The sequence below is a fragment of the Chelonoidis abingdonii genome, chromosome 17 (genome assembly GCF_003597395.2).
Source record: "Chelonoidis abingdonii isolate Lonesome George chromosome 17, CheloAbing_2.0, whole genome shotgun sequence".
Classification (NCBI taxonomy): Eukaryota; Metazoa; Chordata; order Testudines; family Testudinidae; genus Chelonoidis; species Chelonoidis abingdonii.
The window spans coordinates 35,572,739-35,591,661 of NC_133785.1; the positions used below are offsets into that span (position 1 = coordinate 35,572,739).

At 46.4% G+C, this 18,923-nt stretch overlaps 1 protein-coding gene across 2 annotated transcripts in view; it reads left to right on the forward strand.

Annotated features, from left to right (window-relative positions):
* ADAMTS9 (ADAM metallopeptidase with thrombospondin type 1 motif 9) overlaps positions 1-18,923 on the forward strand; it is a 144,286-nt gene that overhangs the window by 11,607 nt on the left and 113,756 nt on the right. For both annotated transcript variants that reach the window (XM_032801023.2, XM_032801024.2), the window contains exons 4-9: positions 12,414-12,700; positions 13,782-13,865; positions 13,968-14,092; positions 14,555-14,595; positions 14,720-14,825; positions 17,888-18,034. In XM_032801023.2, the coding sequence (XP_032656914.1) occupies positions 12,414-12,700; positions 13,782-13,865; positions 13,968-14,092; positions 14,555-14,595; positions 14,720-14,825; positions 17,888-18,034 (790 nt within the window). The remainder of the gene's footprint in view (positions 1-12,413; positions 12,701-13,781; positions 13,866-13,967; positions 14,093-14,554; positions 14,596-14,719; positions 14,826-17,887; positions 18,035-18,923) is intronic.

Consider the following 18,923-nt stretch of genomic DNA (forward strand, 5'->3'; position numbering starts at 1 on the left):
CTGTTCTAATTAAGCCTTTGTTAATTTTGGGCCTGATCCTAGATAATGCCAAGCACCTGTAATGTGCTGCGCACCCTCCGTTCTCATCATCCATTCTGTTGTCGTCTCTCTCCCTGAGATTACTGGTGGCGCTCCCAGGAGTAGCTGCAGCCAGGGCATTCCCACTGGCCTGGGACTGCCCCTCCTGAGTCTGCCAGAGCCTGGATTTCTAAAGCTTATGGGCCTACTGCAAATCCCATATTTCCTCACAAGCATTAAGGGAGGCTGGGGTCCCATAGGTGAGGGGCTCAGACTGAGGAATGACTTGGTGGGGGCCTTCCATTTCCTTTGTGCAGGAGAGACTGTAAACTGGTGTTTGAGCGATGGAAAACTGGGGTCACAGTTTGAATGTAAGATTTTTATGATGGGATGAGACATGTTCAACTTTAGGATGTGCCTCAGGCTGTGGCTAACCACCAGATACGTTGAAAAGGCGTGTGTGTGTGAGGGAGAGAGCAAATGAGGTTTGTACACCATTGAAATATCTTTAAATGAACACCTGATTCTGGATAATGAGATTATATGTAACTTGTTAGAGTCCAAATCTCCCCTTTCCCAGGATCCCCTACCTCTGCCTTCATATCTCAAGATTATGTCTCTTCCCACATCCCACAGGATCCCTCCCAACCTGACACAACCTTACCCTGCCTCCCACCTCAGGCACTCATCCCTCAGAAATCATTCCCATCTCTATGTCTGTCATTCTAGTTTGCAGTATTGTTGTGAGTCTCTCAATATTGGCCCTAGCTCCTGGAGTCATGTGACTAGGTGGCACTCTCAGCTTTCCTTTCTTACAGAGTAAGCTTCTGGCCCTTGTGGCTGTGAAGAAGAAAAGCCTGACGTGAACCCAGAAGGCAAATAAAAACATATCTCTCAATGTTTCTAGTGGCTAAAGCAGGGCACAGTGTCATTCAAATTTGGTCCAGCTGCCCCTCCATAGACTGAAAAAGAGGGGCGGCTGAACCAAACCTGAGTGGCACTGTGACCCCATGCGCCAGGTTGCAATACCACTGGGTTTGGGGGGCCCTCTCAAATGGGGCTTTGGGACAACCTGCCCTTTTTGCACAGTCCCCCTGCCCAGGTGGACTGAATGTGGGAAACGTTTCCAGCTTTAACTGTGACAAGTGGTACATGGGGGTCAAAGAGGGACAGTCCGGAGAAACCCAGGACTGTTGGGAGGTCTGTAAAAGAGTCCAACCTTTATGATCGTGTGGGGCCTGTCTCGTGATTTTTGGCAGGAGTGCCCCTATGATCCCAAATGCTCTCCATTCGCCTGCTGATTTCAACCTCCTGCTGCCCCGCACTCAGACAGAAGCTGGGCCCCTGGGAGCGTAGATTGCTGGAGCCATGCTACTGCTGCAGGCAGTCTTCTGTGCCCCATATGGCTTCTTCTCTGCTCAGCCCACCCAGGGCTGCCTCCTTGTGGCTCGAGATTGGAATGACAGCCCAGCAGAGCAAGACCTGGACGGGCAGCACAGCAGAACTTCAGCCCACCAGGAAGGGCAGGAAAGGGTGTCAGGGCAGAGGCATCCGGAAGAGGAGAAATTCGGGGAGGCTGGGCCCTTCCTCACACTCTCAGTGGAAGTCCAAAGGAACCAATTGGTTAATAGCAGGCCCAAGAGGGGGAACGAGGCGGGGCAGTGGAATAGTAGAATGGCACCTGCACAGCTTAATTTTACTGGGGAGGTGGAGACAATTTCTGTAGGGGAGGGAGGCAGCTGAGGGAACAGCCTGAGGCTGCATCTTAATGCAGCTCAGCAATTGCTTCTCTGCTGGTGGGCCGGGTTGGGCTGGGAGGAGGCAGCTGGGCCCACTGGGCACTTCTCTGTCCCCTGGCTGGGCAGCCACAAGGCAGCTCTCAGTAGCCAGCTGGGCTGAATTTCCCTCCTTTGGCCTCCCACCGGCTCTGAGTGCTGAGCCGGCTTAGGCCAGGGGGCTGAGCCGGCTCCCGAGAACGATTGAGTCAGGGCCTCCTGCCCATTCCAACTCCCCACCTATGAAGGAGAGAGGAGAAGTGGAGGAGGTGACTCAGCCTTGGGGGTCTGGTGAGGAGAGGAGGGGGGCTGACGAGGATATAGGCACGGGGGTCTTTGGGAGGGACATGGGCTTGGGGGAACCTGGGAGGGTGGGGCTTGAGCGAAGATACAAGACATTTGGAAAGGGGAATGATTGGGGAGAGGGATGTCAGCAAATTTGCCCTGGCTGGGGCTTTGTAGAAGGGGTGGGGGAATTTGTGGTAATTGTGAAGGTCTATATTACCCCCCGGCCCGGTACCCTCCTCCGGTTTAGCTGGCAGTTAGCCCACTGCCTGCAGCAATCTACTTGAGTGTGTAAGGATTCATAGCACGGGAATCAAGCGTCGTAGACAGGAAGATGCAGTGTTTGCAGGAGCGGTGTTAAACATTGTTGTGCTTTGAGCTGTTCACATGCTTGATACATTTCAAGAAGAAAATCCAGGATTCAGGGCCGCAGGGCAACTGTCCCTGGAGTGGATGCTTCTGGGTTGGATGTTTCTGATGGTCAGAATATTACACTGCTTGGTCTTGCCACCCTGCAAAATATGTCGGTGCAGAGACTGAAAAGCTCCAAGTGGGGCAAAATAAACCACGACCATTAACAAGGAGATGAACTTGGGCCATGAGGTCTTAGTCCTATACTCAGACATCTCAATATACGGCACAGTTTGATATTTCAGTGTGAAATGACTTTTTGTTTCAAAATTCTTGTGTGTTATATAAAAAAGGTTAAATCGAAACAAAGTTTTTTTCAGAATTTGCCTTTGTGGAGAATTTAGAAATTTTCTGGTTTTGTTCCTAATCGGAATAAAACAAATGCTGAAATCTCCAAATCCTTTGTGAAATGGGATTTCCATCCTCCACCCAGCTTTAACATGCCTGTGAATAGTGGGCTGTGTTGTATGGTTTTGCTGTATTACAGTTTTGTCTGCACATACGCTGTAAGTTATATCTATAACTTTTTAGTGAATCCTTTTGCCATTAAAGACTCTAAATCTAATTTAGCTGTATACACTGTTAAGCAAGCTCAGATTGATTTGTATTTGAAGTTTCTTTGGTTTGCAGTGCAAGTAGTAATCAGACAGTTATCAATCATTTTTGTCTCGTATGTTTGAACGTAGAATATGTTGTTTTTCATTGGATTCTTGTTTGGGTTTGATTATTCATTTCCCATTTAGTTTTTGTTCTTCACGCCCACCCCCCCAGTCCATGAATGCTGTTTTCTATATCCTACTGTAGCAATTTGCAGTTCTCTGGGTCCATAGTCATGGAAGTGGAGTTATCTTGTGGAGTTAACATTAATTCTGCCTTTAGGATTGATTGATTGTCAGAATATGCTACCAGGCAAGCCATTCAGCTCCCCTCTCTTTTCACTCCTCCGTCTCCAGCTATCATCCTAGCAGCATAACAACCTTCCATCACCAAAACTAAATTCTGCTCTGGGTTACATTGGCATAAATCTGCAATAAATCCATTGACTACAATAGAGTGACTCCGGATTTACACTATATGTAACAGAAAGAGAATTTGCCTTGATGTCATTAAAAGGGAAAGATTCATAGACTCTAGGACTGGAAGGGACCTCGAGAGGTCATTGTGTCCAGTCCTCTTCCCTCATGGGATCTGAGTTTGTCTTCTGGGACAGTTCAACGAATGCCCATCATTTGAATAAGGTAGGATTTTTTGTTTATTTTGCTTAATCCAAGTACAGTAAACACCATATTTTTCTAGACTGCGACTGTAAATACAGCTACTATCCTGTCATCATGCATGTGATTTCTCAGTGGACTGTGGGAATCTTCATAAATTACAGTCAAAAAGGTATGCACGTTTCTTGAAATCTGGGGTGGATGGAGGGATCAGAGTTGTAGCCTCTTCCATCTATAGGTGACTGGTTCAGAGGCCTCCTAAAATGGCAGTGGCCAGTGCTTGTTTCTGTGAAATGAAATGCTGAGTCTTCCTCTAATTCTGGTTTCCACATCACAGAAACCGCAATCAAAACGTTATCCCCTGTTAGCGGCCTCAGCGAGGCCCAGGACTCAGCTGGCATGGAATCTGAACTGTTCCTCTCACTCCTAGTGATGGCCCCACGAGGTCAGGGTTGAGGCACATTAGCAATATTGCAAAGCTTGTGTTACTGCTCCCCATCTTGTACCTGTGTGTTGGGCGGAGAGAGGAATTTTGTTTCCCTTGTGTTCTCGTTAGCATGTTTCATGAACGTCAGTGAAAAGACTCTTTGAAACAAGGGTCCCCAATGCGGTGCACCCGCGTACTGGCCGGCGAACGAGCATCCACCGAAATGCCGCCGACAAGCTGTGCCATCCAGAGACGTCGCCACTGAAATGTCACCGATTTTTGGCGGTATTTCGGCGGCGACTCCTCTGGATGATGCTACTTGTCGGCATTTCAGTGGTGACGCCTATTGACGTTGCCGCTTCTCGGTGGAATTTCAGCGGATGCTCATCCGCCGCTGCTGTCCTCCGTGGCTTGTCATCTGGCACCCACCAGACGAAAAAGATTGGGGACCACTACTTTGAAACAATTAGATGTTTTTAAATGGAGGTAAATAAAAGGATATAAGGGCTGTTTAAAACGCTGCTGTGTTGTTTTGAAGTTAATTGTGAGGGTCTATTCTCCTTTCCTTGCATAATTGTCACTGGTAGCAGTTGGAGTTAAAATTCCTATTGAGAATTAGAGCAACAGGGTTGGATTCTATAGCCAGTACTCCTAGGTATGTTTTCAGCGATTTCACTGGGAGTTCATGTGAGTGTGGGTAGCAGGATCAGGCCTGTGTATTAAAACCAAGCACATATGCAAAGCCATTCTGCAAGGGTGAATTGCCTGTAGCGCTCCCTAACAACTTCAGTTCCAGGGAGTCCGGTCACAAGGTGTTTAACCGCCTTGAGGGAACTCAGTTAAATTTTGCTCAGCTTTATGAAAGCGTGCAATAATTAACTTCCTACCTCTAGCTTTAACGTCTGCTTCGCTGGCTCAGAGTAGTTATAGAGACGTTATAGGCTAACGACCAAACAGTGAGTCTTAAGTACTAAAACACCTGGTCTATGTATTCAAATTGCATTTGATAAGTTAGTTTAAAAGCACTTTTTTTTTTTTAGACCTGGAAGGGAATTTTAATACTGTTTACTAAGAAGCTGCTTCCCTCCCCCCACCCCAGCTTCCATGAACTTGAGCTGGGATTGCTTTCATTGTCACATGCCTTATTTAATTGTGCAAAATGCTTTCTAGTCCCAAGGACAAGTTAATGGGGAAGTGGAAAGGATTAGAGCTATTAGGGGCAAGTGATCACTCTTTTAATTTTTGATTTTAGCATAACAATTGTTACTACTTCAAAAGCAATCCCGGGGTCCACTCCTGTCGCCCTTACTAATGCAATCAGTCAGAGTACTTCTCTGGGGCCTGATTCTCCGTTGCCTTTGGGTCTGGTCCAAAGTCCATTAAATTCAGTGAAAAGAGTCCTATTGACTTAATTTCAATGGTCTTTGAATCATCCTTTGGCCAAACTGAGTGCCAAGTAAATATAAGGTGCTGTCAGACCAGGATGGTAGTATTTTACCTCCAATTTGCACCACTGTAAGTGACTGCACAACGTACAAGGCCTACGTTGTTTGCTTGTGTGAATGAAATTTCCAGGATTGGGTGTTTATATCCTTCCGTTGGCTTCAGTGCTTCCTTCCTGTTGCAAGTGAAAATGAATTGTTAGAGTTTAGATCCGTCAAGTACTGTACTGGGTGGTTGCTAAACTGAAGCAGTCATTAAAAACAGACGTGGCTTAAAGATCCAATGTTAGGAAATTGTTAGACCACGTTGAAATGAATATCAACTGTTGAAGCTGTACAAAGGATAGCTTTGCTCATTCCTGAATTATTAATCTAGTGCTGGCTTGGCTTTAAACGCCAGGGACTTGAAAATTCATCTCGTCAGTGGGACTTGGATTGTATTGTGAATAAGCCAATGTCTTGTTCCTTAAATCCATCTAATTACTGTCATGGGTAGGTAGGTGCTTTCCAGTCATTTGCAAGGAATTGAGAAATTGCCAAACAGATATTTTGCTTCCTGTTATCTGTTGATGTATCAACCTGGTAGACAAATGCAAAACATCACACTCTTATTATAGCTCAAAATGTAGGCATTTTTCATTGCTTTCCATGTTATCAGACTAAGCTTGCCATTGTTAAATTAGATTTTTGCTGTGTTGGCTCCAGAGTATTTGAGAAACAAGATGGGTAAGGTAATATCCTTTATTGAACCCACACTGTTAATTTATAGTATTCTGGGTGATGTGTGAGTTTTTCACTTCTGCTTAATTAGACTGCAGAATGTAGATCTATTCAAGAGGTATGCAACATTTTTACCCTTTGGTGGCCATCTTAGTGGTGACAAGTTAGATATCAACAGCTTTAGACCCATATGGCATTCTTAATCTGTATGCACAATTGCTGTTGGGAGTTTTATGCATGGCTTGAGAGTTTTATGCATGGCTTGAGAGCAGTATATTGCAGTTAGTGTTTCATATTATTATTATTATTATTTTTTACAAATTAAAGTGTCCCATTTCTGGCTGGGTTAAGATAACGACTCATTATTGTCAAAGTACACGAGTGGTTTTAAATCAGTTGCTGCCCTGCCAGACTGTGTTTAGTTTCTTAGGCCAGGTCTACACTATAAACGTGTGTCACTACAATTACGTTGCTCAAGGGTGGTTACACAGACCTTAACCCCTGATGGAAGCAGCACTACTTCGATGGGAGAACGTCTCCCATCAACATAGCTAACGCGTCTTGGGTGGGTGGATTAGCTATGCCAATGGGATAATCTCTCCTGTTGGCGTAGTAACATCTTTACTAAAGCATTATAGCTGTGCGGCTGCAGCACTGTACAAGCCCTCAGTAACGAGATTGGAATACCCAGTGTATAAATATGACTGACTGGTGCTTTTCTGGTGCGCCTATAGAGAGAGACATGGAGGGATTAGATGTATATCCATAAATGTCAGTAAACAATGATTTCACCAAACACACACATACCCAGGGCCAGCACTACCATTTAGGCAGCCTAGGCAGTTGCCTAGGGCACCAGGATTATTCAGGGGGTGGCATTTTGCCAGGGGGGCGGCAGGCGGCTCTGGTGGAGCTGCTGCAGTCGTGCCTGTGGAGAGTCTGTTGGTCCACGGCTCTGGTGGAGCTGCCACAGGCATGACTGCGGCCGCTCCACCAGAGCTGCAGGATCAGCGCGGGGGTCGGCGAAATGGCCGTGCGCCTAGGGCGTGAGAAACTCTAGCACGGGTCCTGCACACACCTATGACAAAATGTTTCCATTGAGGATCGAAATTTACAGATAGGTAAAGCAATAAAAATGCTGCTTGATGAAGTCTGAGATGTTTGTTTTTAAGGCTATTTACTGTGTATATTTTGACTATTTGTGTTTGAACAGATACAAAACTCTAACTTTTTGAATCTCGGCCTCCTCTATCATTAAAGAATTGTCTGAACCCTTGCCCCATAAGCTCCTGCAACTGTGAACATTTAAAATAGATAAAAATAAAACAAATACTTACGACCCATAACTTTACACAACTGTGAAAATTTAAATTGATACAAATAAAAAAGCTTTAACATAGGTATTGTTATTTTTCATTCAAATTTTCAAAATGAACTCTGCCAACCCTCCCCTGCCCTCTCTGTAGTCACACAAATACAACTGCCCTTCTTACTTACTTGTAAGCTTACATCTTCCAATAATGAGTAAGGCAGCAAGTACCAAACTTCCCTATCCCCTTAACCGTAACTCATTGCTAGAGGAAGAACAATTACTTAAGAACATAAGAATGGCCCTACTGGGTCTAGGGTGACCAGACAGCACATGTGAAAAATCTGGATGGGGGTGGGGGGTAATAGGAGCCTATATAAGAAAAAAAAGACCCCAAAATCAGGACTGTCCCTATAAAATCAGGACATTTGATCACCCTAACTGGGTCAGACTAAGGCAGGGTTTCTCAAACTGAGGTCGCTGCTTGGTGTAGGGAAAGACCCTGGTAGGCCGGGCCGGTTTGTTTACCTGCCCTGTCCTCAGGTCCGGCCGATCGCGGCTCCCACTGGCTCTGAGAGCAGCAATTTGCGGCCAGTGGGAGCTGCGATTGACCAGACCTGCGGACAGGGCAGGTAAACAAACTGGCCTGGCCCGCCAGGGGCTTTCCCTACACAAGCGACGAACTCTGTTTGAGAAATCGTGGATTAAGGGTCCATCTAGCCCACTATCCTGTCTTCCGACAGTGGCCAGTGCCAGGTGCCCCAGAGGGAATGAACAGAACAGGGAATCATCAAGTGATCCATCCCCAGTCGCTTCTTTTCCTTTTTGGATCTAAGTTTTGCAGAACTTGACCATAGAAATGCTGCAGATCAGTAAGGTCCAGCTAACCTGTAAAATTACAGGAAACCATATTGTGAGCCAACCCCACATTCGGTCTGGGTTACACCTGGCAGTGCTGTCGTCCCCCTGCAGGGCTGGGCTTGGCTGGATCCAACTCAGGGGTGGGCAAACTTTCTGGCCTGAGCGCCACATCTGGGAATAGAAATTGTATGGTGGGCCATGAATGCTCACAAAATTAGAGTTGGGATGAGGGAGGGGGTGAGGTCTCTGGTTGCGGTGTGGGCTCTGGGATGGGGCCAGAAATGAGGAGTTCAGATTGCGGGAGGGGGCTGAGGGCTCCGGCTGGGGGTGTGGGCTCTGGGGTTGGGCTGGGGATAAGCAGTTTAGGGTGCAGGAGGGTGCCCCAGGCTGGGACCAAGGGGTTTGGAGGGTAGGAGGAGGATCAGGGCTGGGGCAGGGGATTGGTGCATGGGGGGAGGATCAGGGGTGCAAGCTCTGGGCAGGGCTTACCTCAAGTGGCTCCCAGAAGCAGCGGCATGTCCCTTCTACGGCTCCTATGTGGAGGCGCGCAGGGCCGGCTTTAGGAAGAGCGGGGCCCAATTCGAACAGTTTTGACAGGGCCTCGGCAGGTATGACTATATTAAAAAAAGCCACGTGGGTCTTGTACTCACCAGGCGGTGCTCCGAGTCTTCGGCAGCAGGTCTTTCACTCACTCCAGGTCTTCGGCGGCACTGAAGGACCTGCCGCCAAAGTGCCGCTGAAGATCCAGAGCAAGTAAAGGACCTGTTGCCAAAGTGCTGCCGAGACCTGGAGCGCCGCCGGGTGAGTAAAAATTAGAAAGGCGCCTCTAGCTAGGGAAGGGAGTCTCACAGGGCGCGGGGCCCTCTTAGGTGCGGGGCCTGAATCAGGGGAATTGGTGGAATTGGCCTAAAGCCGGCCCTGGAGGCACGGCCAGGTGGATTTGAATGCTGCTCAGTCCACAGGCATCGCCCCTGCAGGTCCCATTGGCCATGGTTCCTGGCCAATGAGAGATGCAGGGGCGGCACTTGGGGTGGGGACAGCGTGCAAAGCGGAGCACCCTGGCTGCCCCTACATGTAATAGCCGGAGAGGGGCCATGCCACTGCTTCTGGGAGCCACATGAAATGGCCCCCGACCCTGCTCCCCAGCTGCAGCACCAGAGCAGGGCAAGCCCCAGACCCACTCCACAGCAAGAGCCTGAGGACTGGATTAAAACGGCTGGTGGGCCACATCTGGCCCACGGCTCGTAGTTTGCCCACCCCTGCTCCAACAGGTGCTCAACTTGGCTGCCAGTTTTGTACCCCTGGCAAGAGAATTCACTGCTGATTAGTCAAGAGCTTCCAAGCCCTAACTAAGGGGTATGTGTGTACATGCAGGAATGTCTGTCCTTAATGCAAACTTCCACACTGGCTGGAGAGCATGGTTAACAACTTCCTACACTCCCTCTAGGACAGGGGTTCTCAAACTGGGGGTTGGGACCCCTCAAGGGGTCACAAGGCTGTTACGTGGGGGGCTTGTGAGCTGTCAACCTCCACTCTAAACCCTGCTTAGCCTCCAGCATTTATAATGGTGTTAAATATATAAAAATGTGTTTTTAATTTATAAGGGGGGGTTGCACTAAAAGTCTTGCTGTGTGAAAGGGGTCACCAGTAAAAAAGTTTGAGAACCACTGCTTAAGGATGCTCAAATAGCAACTATTCGTTTGCAGTAAGTCAAGCCTGTATGCTGCCCCCTAGGCTGGCAATGTTTCCATATCCACTCGCAGCAAATAGAAACAGCTGCTATAATTACAGCTATAAGGTTTTTGGCCCAAAACTAGAAATGAAAAGGGGATTACATATACGTATAGTTGGCCTGCTTCTGCACTACTTCTTAGCAGATGCAGGTGGCATGTGACCAGGCTTCATCACCGAATGTGATTTTCTAGTTGGATCATTAGCTTCCCTGGTCCGGGCTGAGTACTGACAGGCAGTGCAACATGAACGCTGATCCATCTCCCCCTGCTTCTGCACTGATTTATCAGGGGTATGCCAATGCTGCCTCTGAAGTTAGTTTACCATGAGAGCAGAATCCTGCCCAGTTAACAGCACTGATTAGTACAGGATAACTAGAGCAACTCAGTTATATATGAATGCCGTGGGTTTTCCCAGGCTTCCTACTCAAATAGCTGTTATGCGTGGATTGTTAGCTGTCATAAGGTAGTCCACACCAAACATGAGGAAACATGGCTGGCGTTCATATGAGTTCTGTATTGTTTGCTGTCCGGTAGCCAGGGCCATCTCTACTGTTTTCACCACCCCAAGCAGTGCACTGAATTGCCGCTGCGGACGGCAGGGGTAGTCTGTGCACCGTTAGGGCGGCACGTGCATTTCTACAGCAGTGGCAATTCGGAGGCAGCTTCTGTCTTCAGACAGAAGCTGTGCTGCTCCGGACAGCGGAACATAGAAGCTGCCACCGAATTGCCGCCACCACAGAAACACACGTGCCACCCTAAGGGCACACGGACTGCCCCTGCCATCCACGGCGGCAATTTGGCGCGCTGCTTGGGGGCAAAAACACAGGGAATGCCATCCCTTGCAGATTGCTACCCCAAGCACCTGCTTAGGATGCTGGCGCCTGGAGCCAGCTCTGACGGTAGCATTTAATTTTAGAATGTTGTGTATTGCCATGGAGGAGGCAAATTATCCATTCTGAGTTGAACAGTCATTGGGTCATACGCTTAACTGTCTTCTGCTATTCATTAACATTGTAAAATCAGTTCTTTGGAAATTATTACTAAAACATCCGAAAAGGAAACGGCACATGTCAAATAGCCAAGAAGTTCCCCATCGTTGAAATCTTGTTTGCACTCTGAGCGTTCCTTTGTTCCCTAATATTCTGCTTCCTGTGCCCTTCTCAGTGGGTCAGATAAGGAAATGAGATATTTTTCACCAGCATGATGAAATGAAAGGAAAGCTACAAAGACTATGAGATCTATAGGCCGTTAGATGAACAGTGCTGATTTGGCTTTATGTTACTTAGCAGTACTGAACTATTTCTCTTGGATGAATCACATTCAATTAGCTACTTCCTCTGATGAGCTGATTAAAACTTAAGTGGTATCAAATACCAGTGATTTTGCTCTTACACTTAAATAATTCTATAATTATGTAGTAATCAGATGGTAAATCTTAATTGTACATGTTCCATATGTGTTCTTTGCCCAGGCACCCTCCTCACTCTGTCATCTTCATATCAGCTTTTAGCATGCTTTCCAGGTCCCTTTTTATGTTGTGCCTAATTGAATATCAAAAGCAGTATATGTGAAACTTCCTGTGTTCTATTCTTTAGTCAGTGGCAGCTGTGTTATTAGATGACCTTCACAGTTTCGGTGGCACAGAATAATAAGAAGGGAAAAAATAATTGAAGCACAGCCATGCTATTGTTACAGGCAGAAATGAATCATATGTCATTGCTTCAGTCTTTGGGGCCAAAATCTGGCAGTCCGTATTCCGTCCTTTAGTTGTGCCTGAGTAAGAGAGGCAGGATTTAGCCCTTATTCTCTTATGTGGGTTAATAGCCATGTTGAACACCCATGGAATCTGTACGCAGACAGAACAGTTAAAATTCCTGGATACAAATATAAAAAAATTAGCTGATTTTTGAGTATGAATTCTTCCTACATACAGGATTACTCTGGTCCTGGTCCAGCAACGCATTTGAACACGTCTAGCTTTAAGATTCATTGACTTCAATAGGACTACTCATGTCTTTAAAATAAAGAACATGTTTAAGTGCTTTGCCAAACTGTGGCTTTCCATGCAATCCTCGTCTTGCATGGCTGCTTAGAACAAATCTAAGTGAGTGTAGGAGACAGGCTACTAGCTGTTGTATGAACTGAAGTGTATTCCTAACATGAAAACGTGTGGTTTTGAATGCATTCAATCAGGAATCCATCTTTTTTTAAACCATAGGGCATGAAAACAGTCGCAAGAAGGGCAAGAGGAAAAACCGGAGAAGACAATGGCAAGGAAGTAATCTGTTCTCGGACGTGGAGGTATTAAAACATAGCATAGCAAGAAATCAATTTTCTACATATAACAACAAGACTGAGAACACAAGTGATGTCAAGATGCACCGAAGAAGAAAGCGATTCCTCTCCTACCCTCGATTTGTGGAGGTCATGGTGGTGGCAGACAGCAGAATGGTTGCCTACCACGGAGCTAATCTGCAACACTATATCTTAACATTAATGTCAATAGTAAGTATCAAAACAGAGGAAGGATTTCCCCCTTAGATTTGATTCATCCCATCCCAAGAGGATGCGATACTCAGAGCTTGTGTACATCAAGTAACGTACTAAAGTCAAGGTTAGGTAAAGATGGAATGTGGCTCATATCGACAAAACTTCAATCATGTCCTCCCTCAGTATAGAAAATGTCAGAACCCACAAGAGACTCTTCCAGTCCTGTTGGATGGCTTCTTCCATCCCTGGCTGCACCACACAAATTAACCATTCCTGTGGTTCACTCCTTCAGTTCCCCAAGTCTCCAGCAGTAGGGTTGCCACAGGCTAGTGCTGCTGTCCTTGAGATCTAGTCTCCTTCCCAGTCAGGCCCATGTGATGTACAAGCTGAATGAGAATCTTGCCGCATGTGGCTTCCGAGCGTACACAGTCATAAGGGTCGATCCCCTCCCCCTTCCTGCATGGCGGGATTTAGAGGTTGAGTTGTTACCCAATTTTCTTTGCTGCTTAAAGCTCATGAAGAATAGTAGTATCAGTTGACATTCCATTATGGTAGTAGGAATCCATGGCTTGTGTGCGGTGGTAGGGTGGTTTTGCTGGCATCTTCTTTAGCTTTCTCATTCCATTCAAGAGCAGGTGTAATGCTGACAGACCCCAGTTGTCAGCAGGCAAGATCGAACCTGGGACCTCTGGAGTTTAGTGCATGAACCTCTATCACATGAGCTAAAAGCCAACTGGTTGTTAGCTAAGGCTGTAGAGCAAACTCATTAATCGCTTTCTCTCTCTCTCTCTCTCTCTAAGTGGTCTTGGTGCCACTAGATGGGACAGAACACCACACCCAGGAGGTGGGTTACGCAGACTTAATGGTTCCAAATGCCCCTGGATCTTTGTGCTCAAGGGGTGATGCTAAGTCTCTCAAGGTTTTGCACCAAGATGATGTTCGTGACCAGATCATTAGCTAAATTCTACTACAAAACCTACTGAGAGAGCGAAGAGCTGCCACGCTCTGCTCGTTCAGAGAACAGAAGACAAATTTGTGTTGCTTTGATTCTTTGTTTGAAGCTAGCATTAACTATGAAAATTTCTCTTTGATGCAGGTAGCCTCTATCTATAAAGATCCAAGTATTGGAAATTTAATTAATATTGTTATTGTGAAATTAGTCGTGATACATAATGAACAGGTAATGAAAGAATTTTTTCCACTTTGTGTTTGCCACAGGGAGTGAACACTGAGATAAATAACTAAAATACACATTTTTGTATATATATTTTTTTATGGCTAGGATGGTCCTTCAATATCTTATAATGCCCAGACAACATTAAAAAACTTTTGCCAATGGCAGCATTCTCAGAACCACCCTGAAGAAAACAATCTACCCAAACATGATACTGCTGTACTTGTTACCAGGTATATTAAGTTTTCTCATTAATAATGTAGCCATTTGAGTATCACAGTTGGAATTTATAATGCATGTGATTATCAGAAATAATTGATTTGGGGAAGCCCAGTGATGACAATAAGTGTTTGGATTGCAACTGTGGAAGTAGTGTAGCAATGAAAAGAAGTATGGTAAATATTTATCCCTCTGTTTAAATGCATCTTTGATTGATTGATTTGATTGATTGTAGTATCCAGGATCTGCTCCTAATGCCATTGAAGGAAATTGGTAAAACTCGATTTGACTTAAATAGGCAGTTGAATCAGACCTCTTTGTTCAGTTCACCAACAGCTTATGTGACAAAACCAGCTTGAGAATGTCAGCTGGAGAACCAAGAATTGCTTTTGAATTATTTTTTTTTTATTTTTGCATTTGTACTGTAACTTGCGTGTACATGAAAATTAAAAGCGTCAAGTCTGTTCTGCTTTCAGACAGGATATTTGTAGAGCTCACGACAAATGTGATACATTAGGTAAGCTTCATCTATTTTTGTTTTTGTTTTACTCCTTTGAGGTGACAATGTTAATATGTGCTTAACTCTGAGCAGTATTTCGTTTTTTATCGTAACCCTTCTTGTTCTGCCCTTGCCTTTCTAGGTCTGGCTGAACTGGGCACTGTTTGTGATCCATACAGAAGCTGTTCAATTAGCGAAGATAACGGACTAAGTACTGCTTTTACGATCGCGCATGAACTTGGCCATGTGTATGTTTTTATGCAAATAAGTTTACATTTAAATAGCCAAAGATATATGCTAAGTGGAATTGATGGGTTACCTAGGGAAGTGGTGGAATCTCCTTCCGTAGAGGTTTTTAAGGCCCAGCTTGACAAAGCCCTGGCTGGGATGATTTAGTTGGGGATTGGTCCTGCTTGGAGCAGAGGGTGGGACTAGATGACCTCCTGAGGTCCCTTCCAACCCTGATATTCTGTGATTCTGTGATGCACAGCTGAGCCTAAGAAATGAGTGTACTTGGGTAGGAGGTGCAAGGACAAGGAGGCAAAACAGCAGGCAGCATCTGAAAGGCAGATGAAGATGCTCCATAACATCCGGTGGTAGTAGCATGGAGTGGCCAAGAGAAGGCCCAGCCCCAGGGGAGCACAGAATGGGTGGGAGGGTGTGTCAGAGAGAGTCATAGGTGCCGACTCTGTGGGTGCTTCGGGGTTGGAGCACCCAAGAGGAAAAATTGGTGGGTGCTCTGCACCCACTAGCAGCTCCCCTCCCCACCCCACCCCCCAGCTCGCCTCTGCCACCTCTCCTGAACGTGCTGCCGCGTCCTGCTTCTCGCCCCTCCCTCCCGGTGCTTGTGCCGCAAAACAGCTGTTTTGCGCAGCAAGCGCTGGGCGGAGGGAGGAAGAGGAACGCGACGCACTCGGGGAAGAGGTGGGGCCAGGATGGGGATTTGATGAGAGGCCCAATAGGGGCAGGAAGGGGCCAGAATTGGGGCGGGGCTGGGGGCAGGGGAGGGCATGACCACCCACTGGTGCCAAGGAAAGTTGGTACCTGTGGGGAGAGTCCCCAGCTGTGGGTAGCAGTTGAGTAGGGGAGAAAAGAGTGCTGCCCTTCCCATCCTCCTGCCCAAATCAAACGAACATGTATCCCCTCCTGCACTGTCATTTCCTCTCAGGCCTAACTCGCCTCTGAAGGCAGAGGGTGGGAGTCAGTAGGGTGTCTCCAAGCAGATCCAGGGTCTCGACGGCCTATGGAGCTAGCACATTCTATGGTGTAGTGCATGCTTTGCTCACCTGGCACGCACTCACGCTCGTCACAGGGCTGCAATGGTGGAAGAGCTCAGAGTAAACATGGGCAAACCTCTCCCCTTCTGCCACCTAACCTCAGGGCCCCTACCACTGCGCGTTTCTCAGAAAAGACCCTACCCTGGCGTGTAACTTTACTGAAGTCAATGGAGTAGTTACGCCAGAGGATGAATTTAGCTTAGTGTGATTGGCATTCGACTGAGACAGCTTCCACCAAGGCAGTGCTCATGTGGATGAACATGACCATCTATGAAGCTAGGATTCTCGATGCCCCGACATCCAGTTGAGCCCCCAGTTGATTGTTGAAAGTAGGGACGAAAAAGATGGGCTTAGATCACCTAGTCCTTTGCCTTACAAGTGCAGGATGTGTCATCTATCCGATGGCTACATCACCAATTAAAATAATATTCTATGTTTTAGATCAGAGACTTCAGAGGTGGGATTGGTGAGTTCTAATGAACAGCTCATTCGCTGCTTAAAACGTTTTTTCATTTGGGCAGTGTATATTTAAGTGCAGTTTTATTTTTTTAATTCGATATCCTGACTTCAATTCCCAAGGTTTGACCCCCCCCCTCCCCTCCCCTCCCAACTTGCAGCAGTTTATTTCACAAACTTCATCCCAAGGAGATGGTCCTGAACCGGAGTGCCTCTGTGTGGGAGGCGGAGGGAAGACTTGGCTCACTGGATGAAATCTTAATGGAAACAGAAACTCATCAGCCTTCAAATTTTGGATCACATCAAGTCATTTCCCCTCTTCCGCTTCAAATAGCAAAGCAGCTTAAGATGTTCTGTCTCAGTGACATTTTTGCAGCATTCTTCAGCTGAGCATGTGCTGCAAATCTCAGACAGGTTTATGTTGATATTGATTCTTTATGGCATTTGGTAAACCTACCAGATAAAATATAAGTTCATCCCTGGTGTGTCTCCATTTAGGCAACTACATCAGGGACAAACTTGGCCCTAGATGTCTAAACCTATGGTTCAGTTTAATTAGAAACTTTTGGCTACTAGGGTGTTGAACTCTCAGGGCTTAACTGTACTAGGGACTTTTAAAAAATAAATTAGGGGGGAATAGCTCAGTGGTTTGAGCTTTGGCCTGCGAAACCCAGGGTTGTGAGTTCAGTCCTTGAGGAGGCCACTTAAGGATCTGGGGCAAAAATCTGTCTGGGGATTGGTCCTGCTTTGAGCAGGGCATTGGACTAGGTGACCTCCTGTGGTCCCTTCCAACCCTGATATTCTATGACTTCAGCCATCTATGGCTTGCATACCCCTAGAGTAGACAAGCAACACTGCTGTAAAACACAATTTGCATCAGTGCCGTTTACTAGGAACTGGGGTATTCTGCACTGGTGCAAATCATGATTTGTGTTAGCTGTGTCTCTCTGCACTAGGGGTTTGTATTGGTGACTGGCCGCCAATAACCATTCAGAGTACAGACAGTGCCTCGGTGTCAAACTTTGTAAGTCCAAAATGATGCCCATATTTTATAACTTCACCACAGCTTGCGGAAGGCTGGGATTTACGAAGGAGCTGAAGAGAGTCAGGTGCCAAATTCCTATTGACTTTCAAATTCCCAGCCAAAGTCTTTGAATGTTTGGATTGGCTGGGGAAAACTTGTCACTGACATAACATTGGGCCCAATCCTCCGAGGTCCTGAATGCCTGCAGGGTCATGGCTACAGGTAGAAAGAAAGAAAACTGCATCTGAATTTTACCCAAAGTGTCTGGCTTGAGAATACCTGGAGTACCCACAATGCCACTTAGATTTTTGATGTTGAAAGCTTTTGTGTACTCTGGCTGCAAATGGCTACACACCCCAAGAATCCAATAATGTTCCAAAGCACTTACTGTGTATTGGTTATTCCAAATATTTTGGCTAATTTTATTTTCGTCTGTAATATTGACCAGCAGTTTCGAAATGAGACAAAATGTTTTATACACCCTATTTCTGCTGTAGTACGGTATGCGTGGTCTTTAACGTGCACTTCATTAGACTTGTTTTGCTTTTTGTAGATTTAACATGCCACATGATGACAATAATAAGTGCAAAGAAGATGGAGGGAAAAGTCAACAACATGTCATGGCACCGACACTGAACTTCTATACCAACCCCTGGATGTGGTCAAAATGTAGTAGGAAATACATTACTGAATTTCTAGAGTAAGACATTATATATGTGGCGGTGTTGTTATATATACAGCCTCCTTCAAAGAGCTCATTTGTTACACTGAAAGCAAAGTGTGCATCATTTGGAAAGGAGCTGAAGTGGGGTGCGTGTGTCCTATTTACATAGTGTAGAAATGCACCTTCTGAGTTTCAGTCCCTGCCAGTTCAGTCTCGTGATAGCTGGCAAGGAATTGCTTCTCTATGGGGAAGGCTAAGTCTTGACCCCTCTGGAAATCACTTTTTAAGGAACTCATCATCTCTGCTAAACCTGAGCAGCGAGTTTCCCAAGCTTTGTGACCCAGATACCAAGTTGTATGTTAGGAGCACTTGGCCCAGCTAGGAAGGCAGTTGCTAAAATCCATGAAATCTACCTCTGCAGGCCTTGGCGCTGACCTGGAGCCAGCCTGGACCCTGAAATAAATTAGAGAGGCCCTGAAGTTGCTCTGGTTTACACTGACTGCCCATTCTGGCATTTGAGAATGCCCAGGATGAAGCGGGAAAGGGGCTTGGTCACACATCCTTTCCTCTGGCCATACTCCATATGTGGGCAGCTGGGAAGGGGTTAGCATAGCAGCCGCTACAGTGGCACTGCACCTCTTTAGGATCCCCCTATGCAGAAAGAGCCCTCTGGCAGCTTAATTAAGTAGCTCTGAGGCCGCGTCAACTTCTCAGAATGGCACAAAGTTGCCCTAATGTGGCCCAGGATCTGTGCCCATGATGTCGGTTGGACGTTCGGAGTTCTTCTGAAGTACAGTGAAGAGTTTTTAGTGCCCATGTCCTGTGCCTGCCCTCTTCTCCCATTGGTATGGGCCTTTACCTGCTCCCACCAATGTTGTGTATAGTCAGATTTGAGAGCTTGTATCCCTCAAGGTGGCTCTTACAC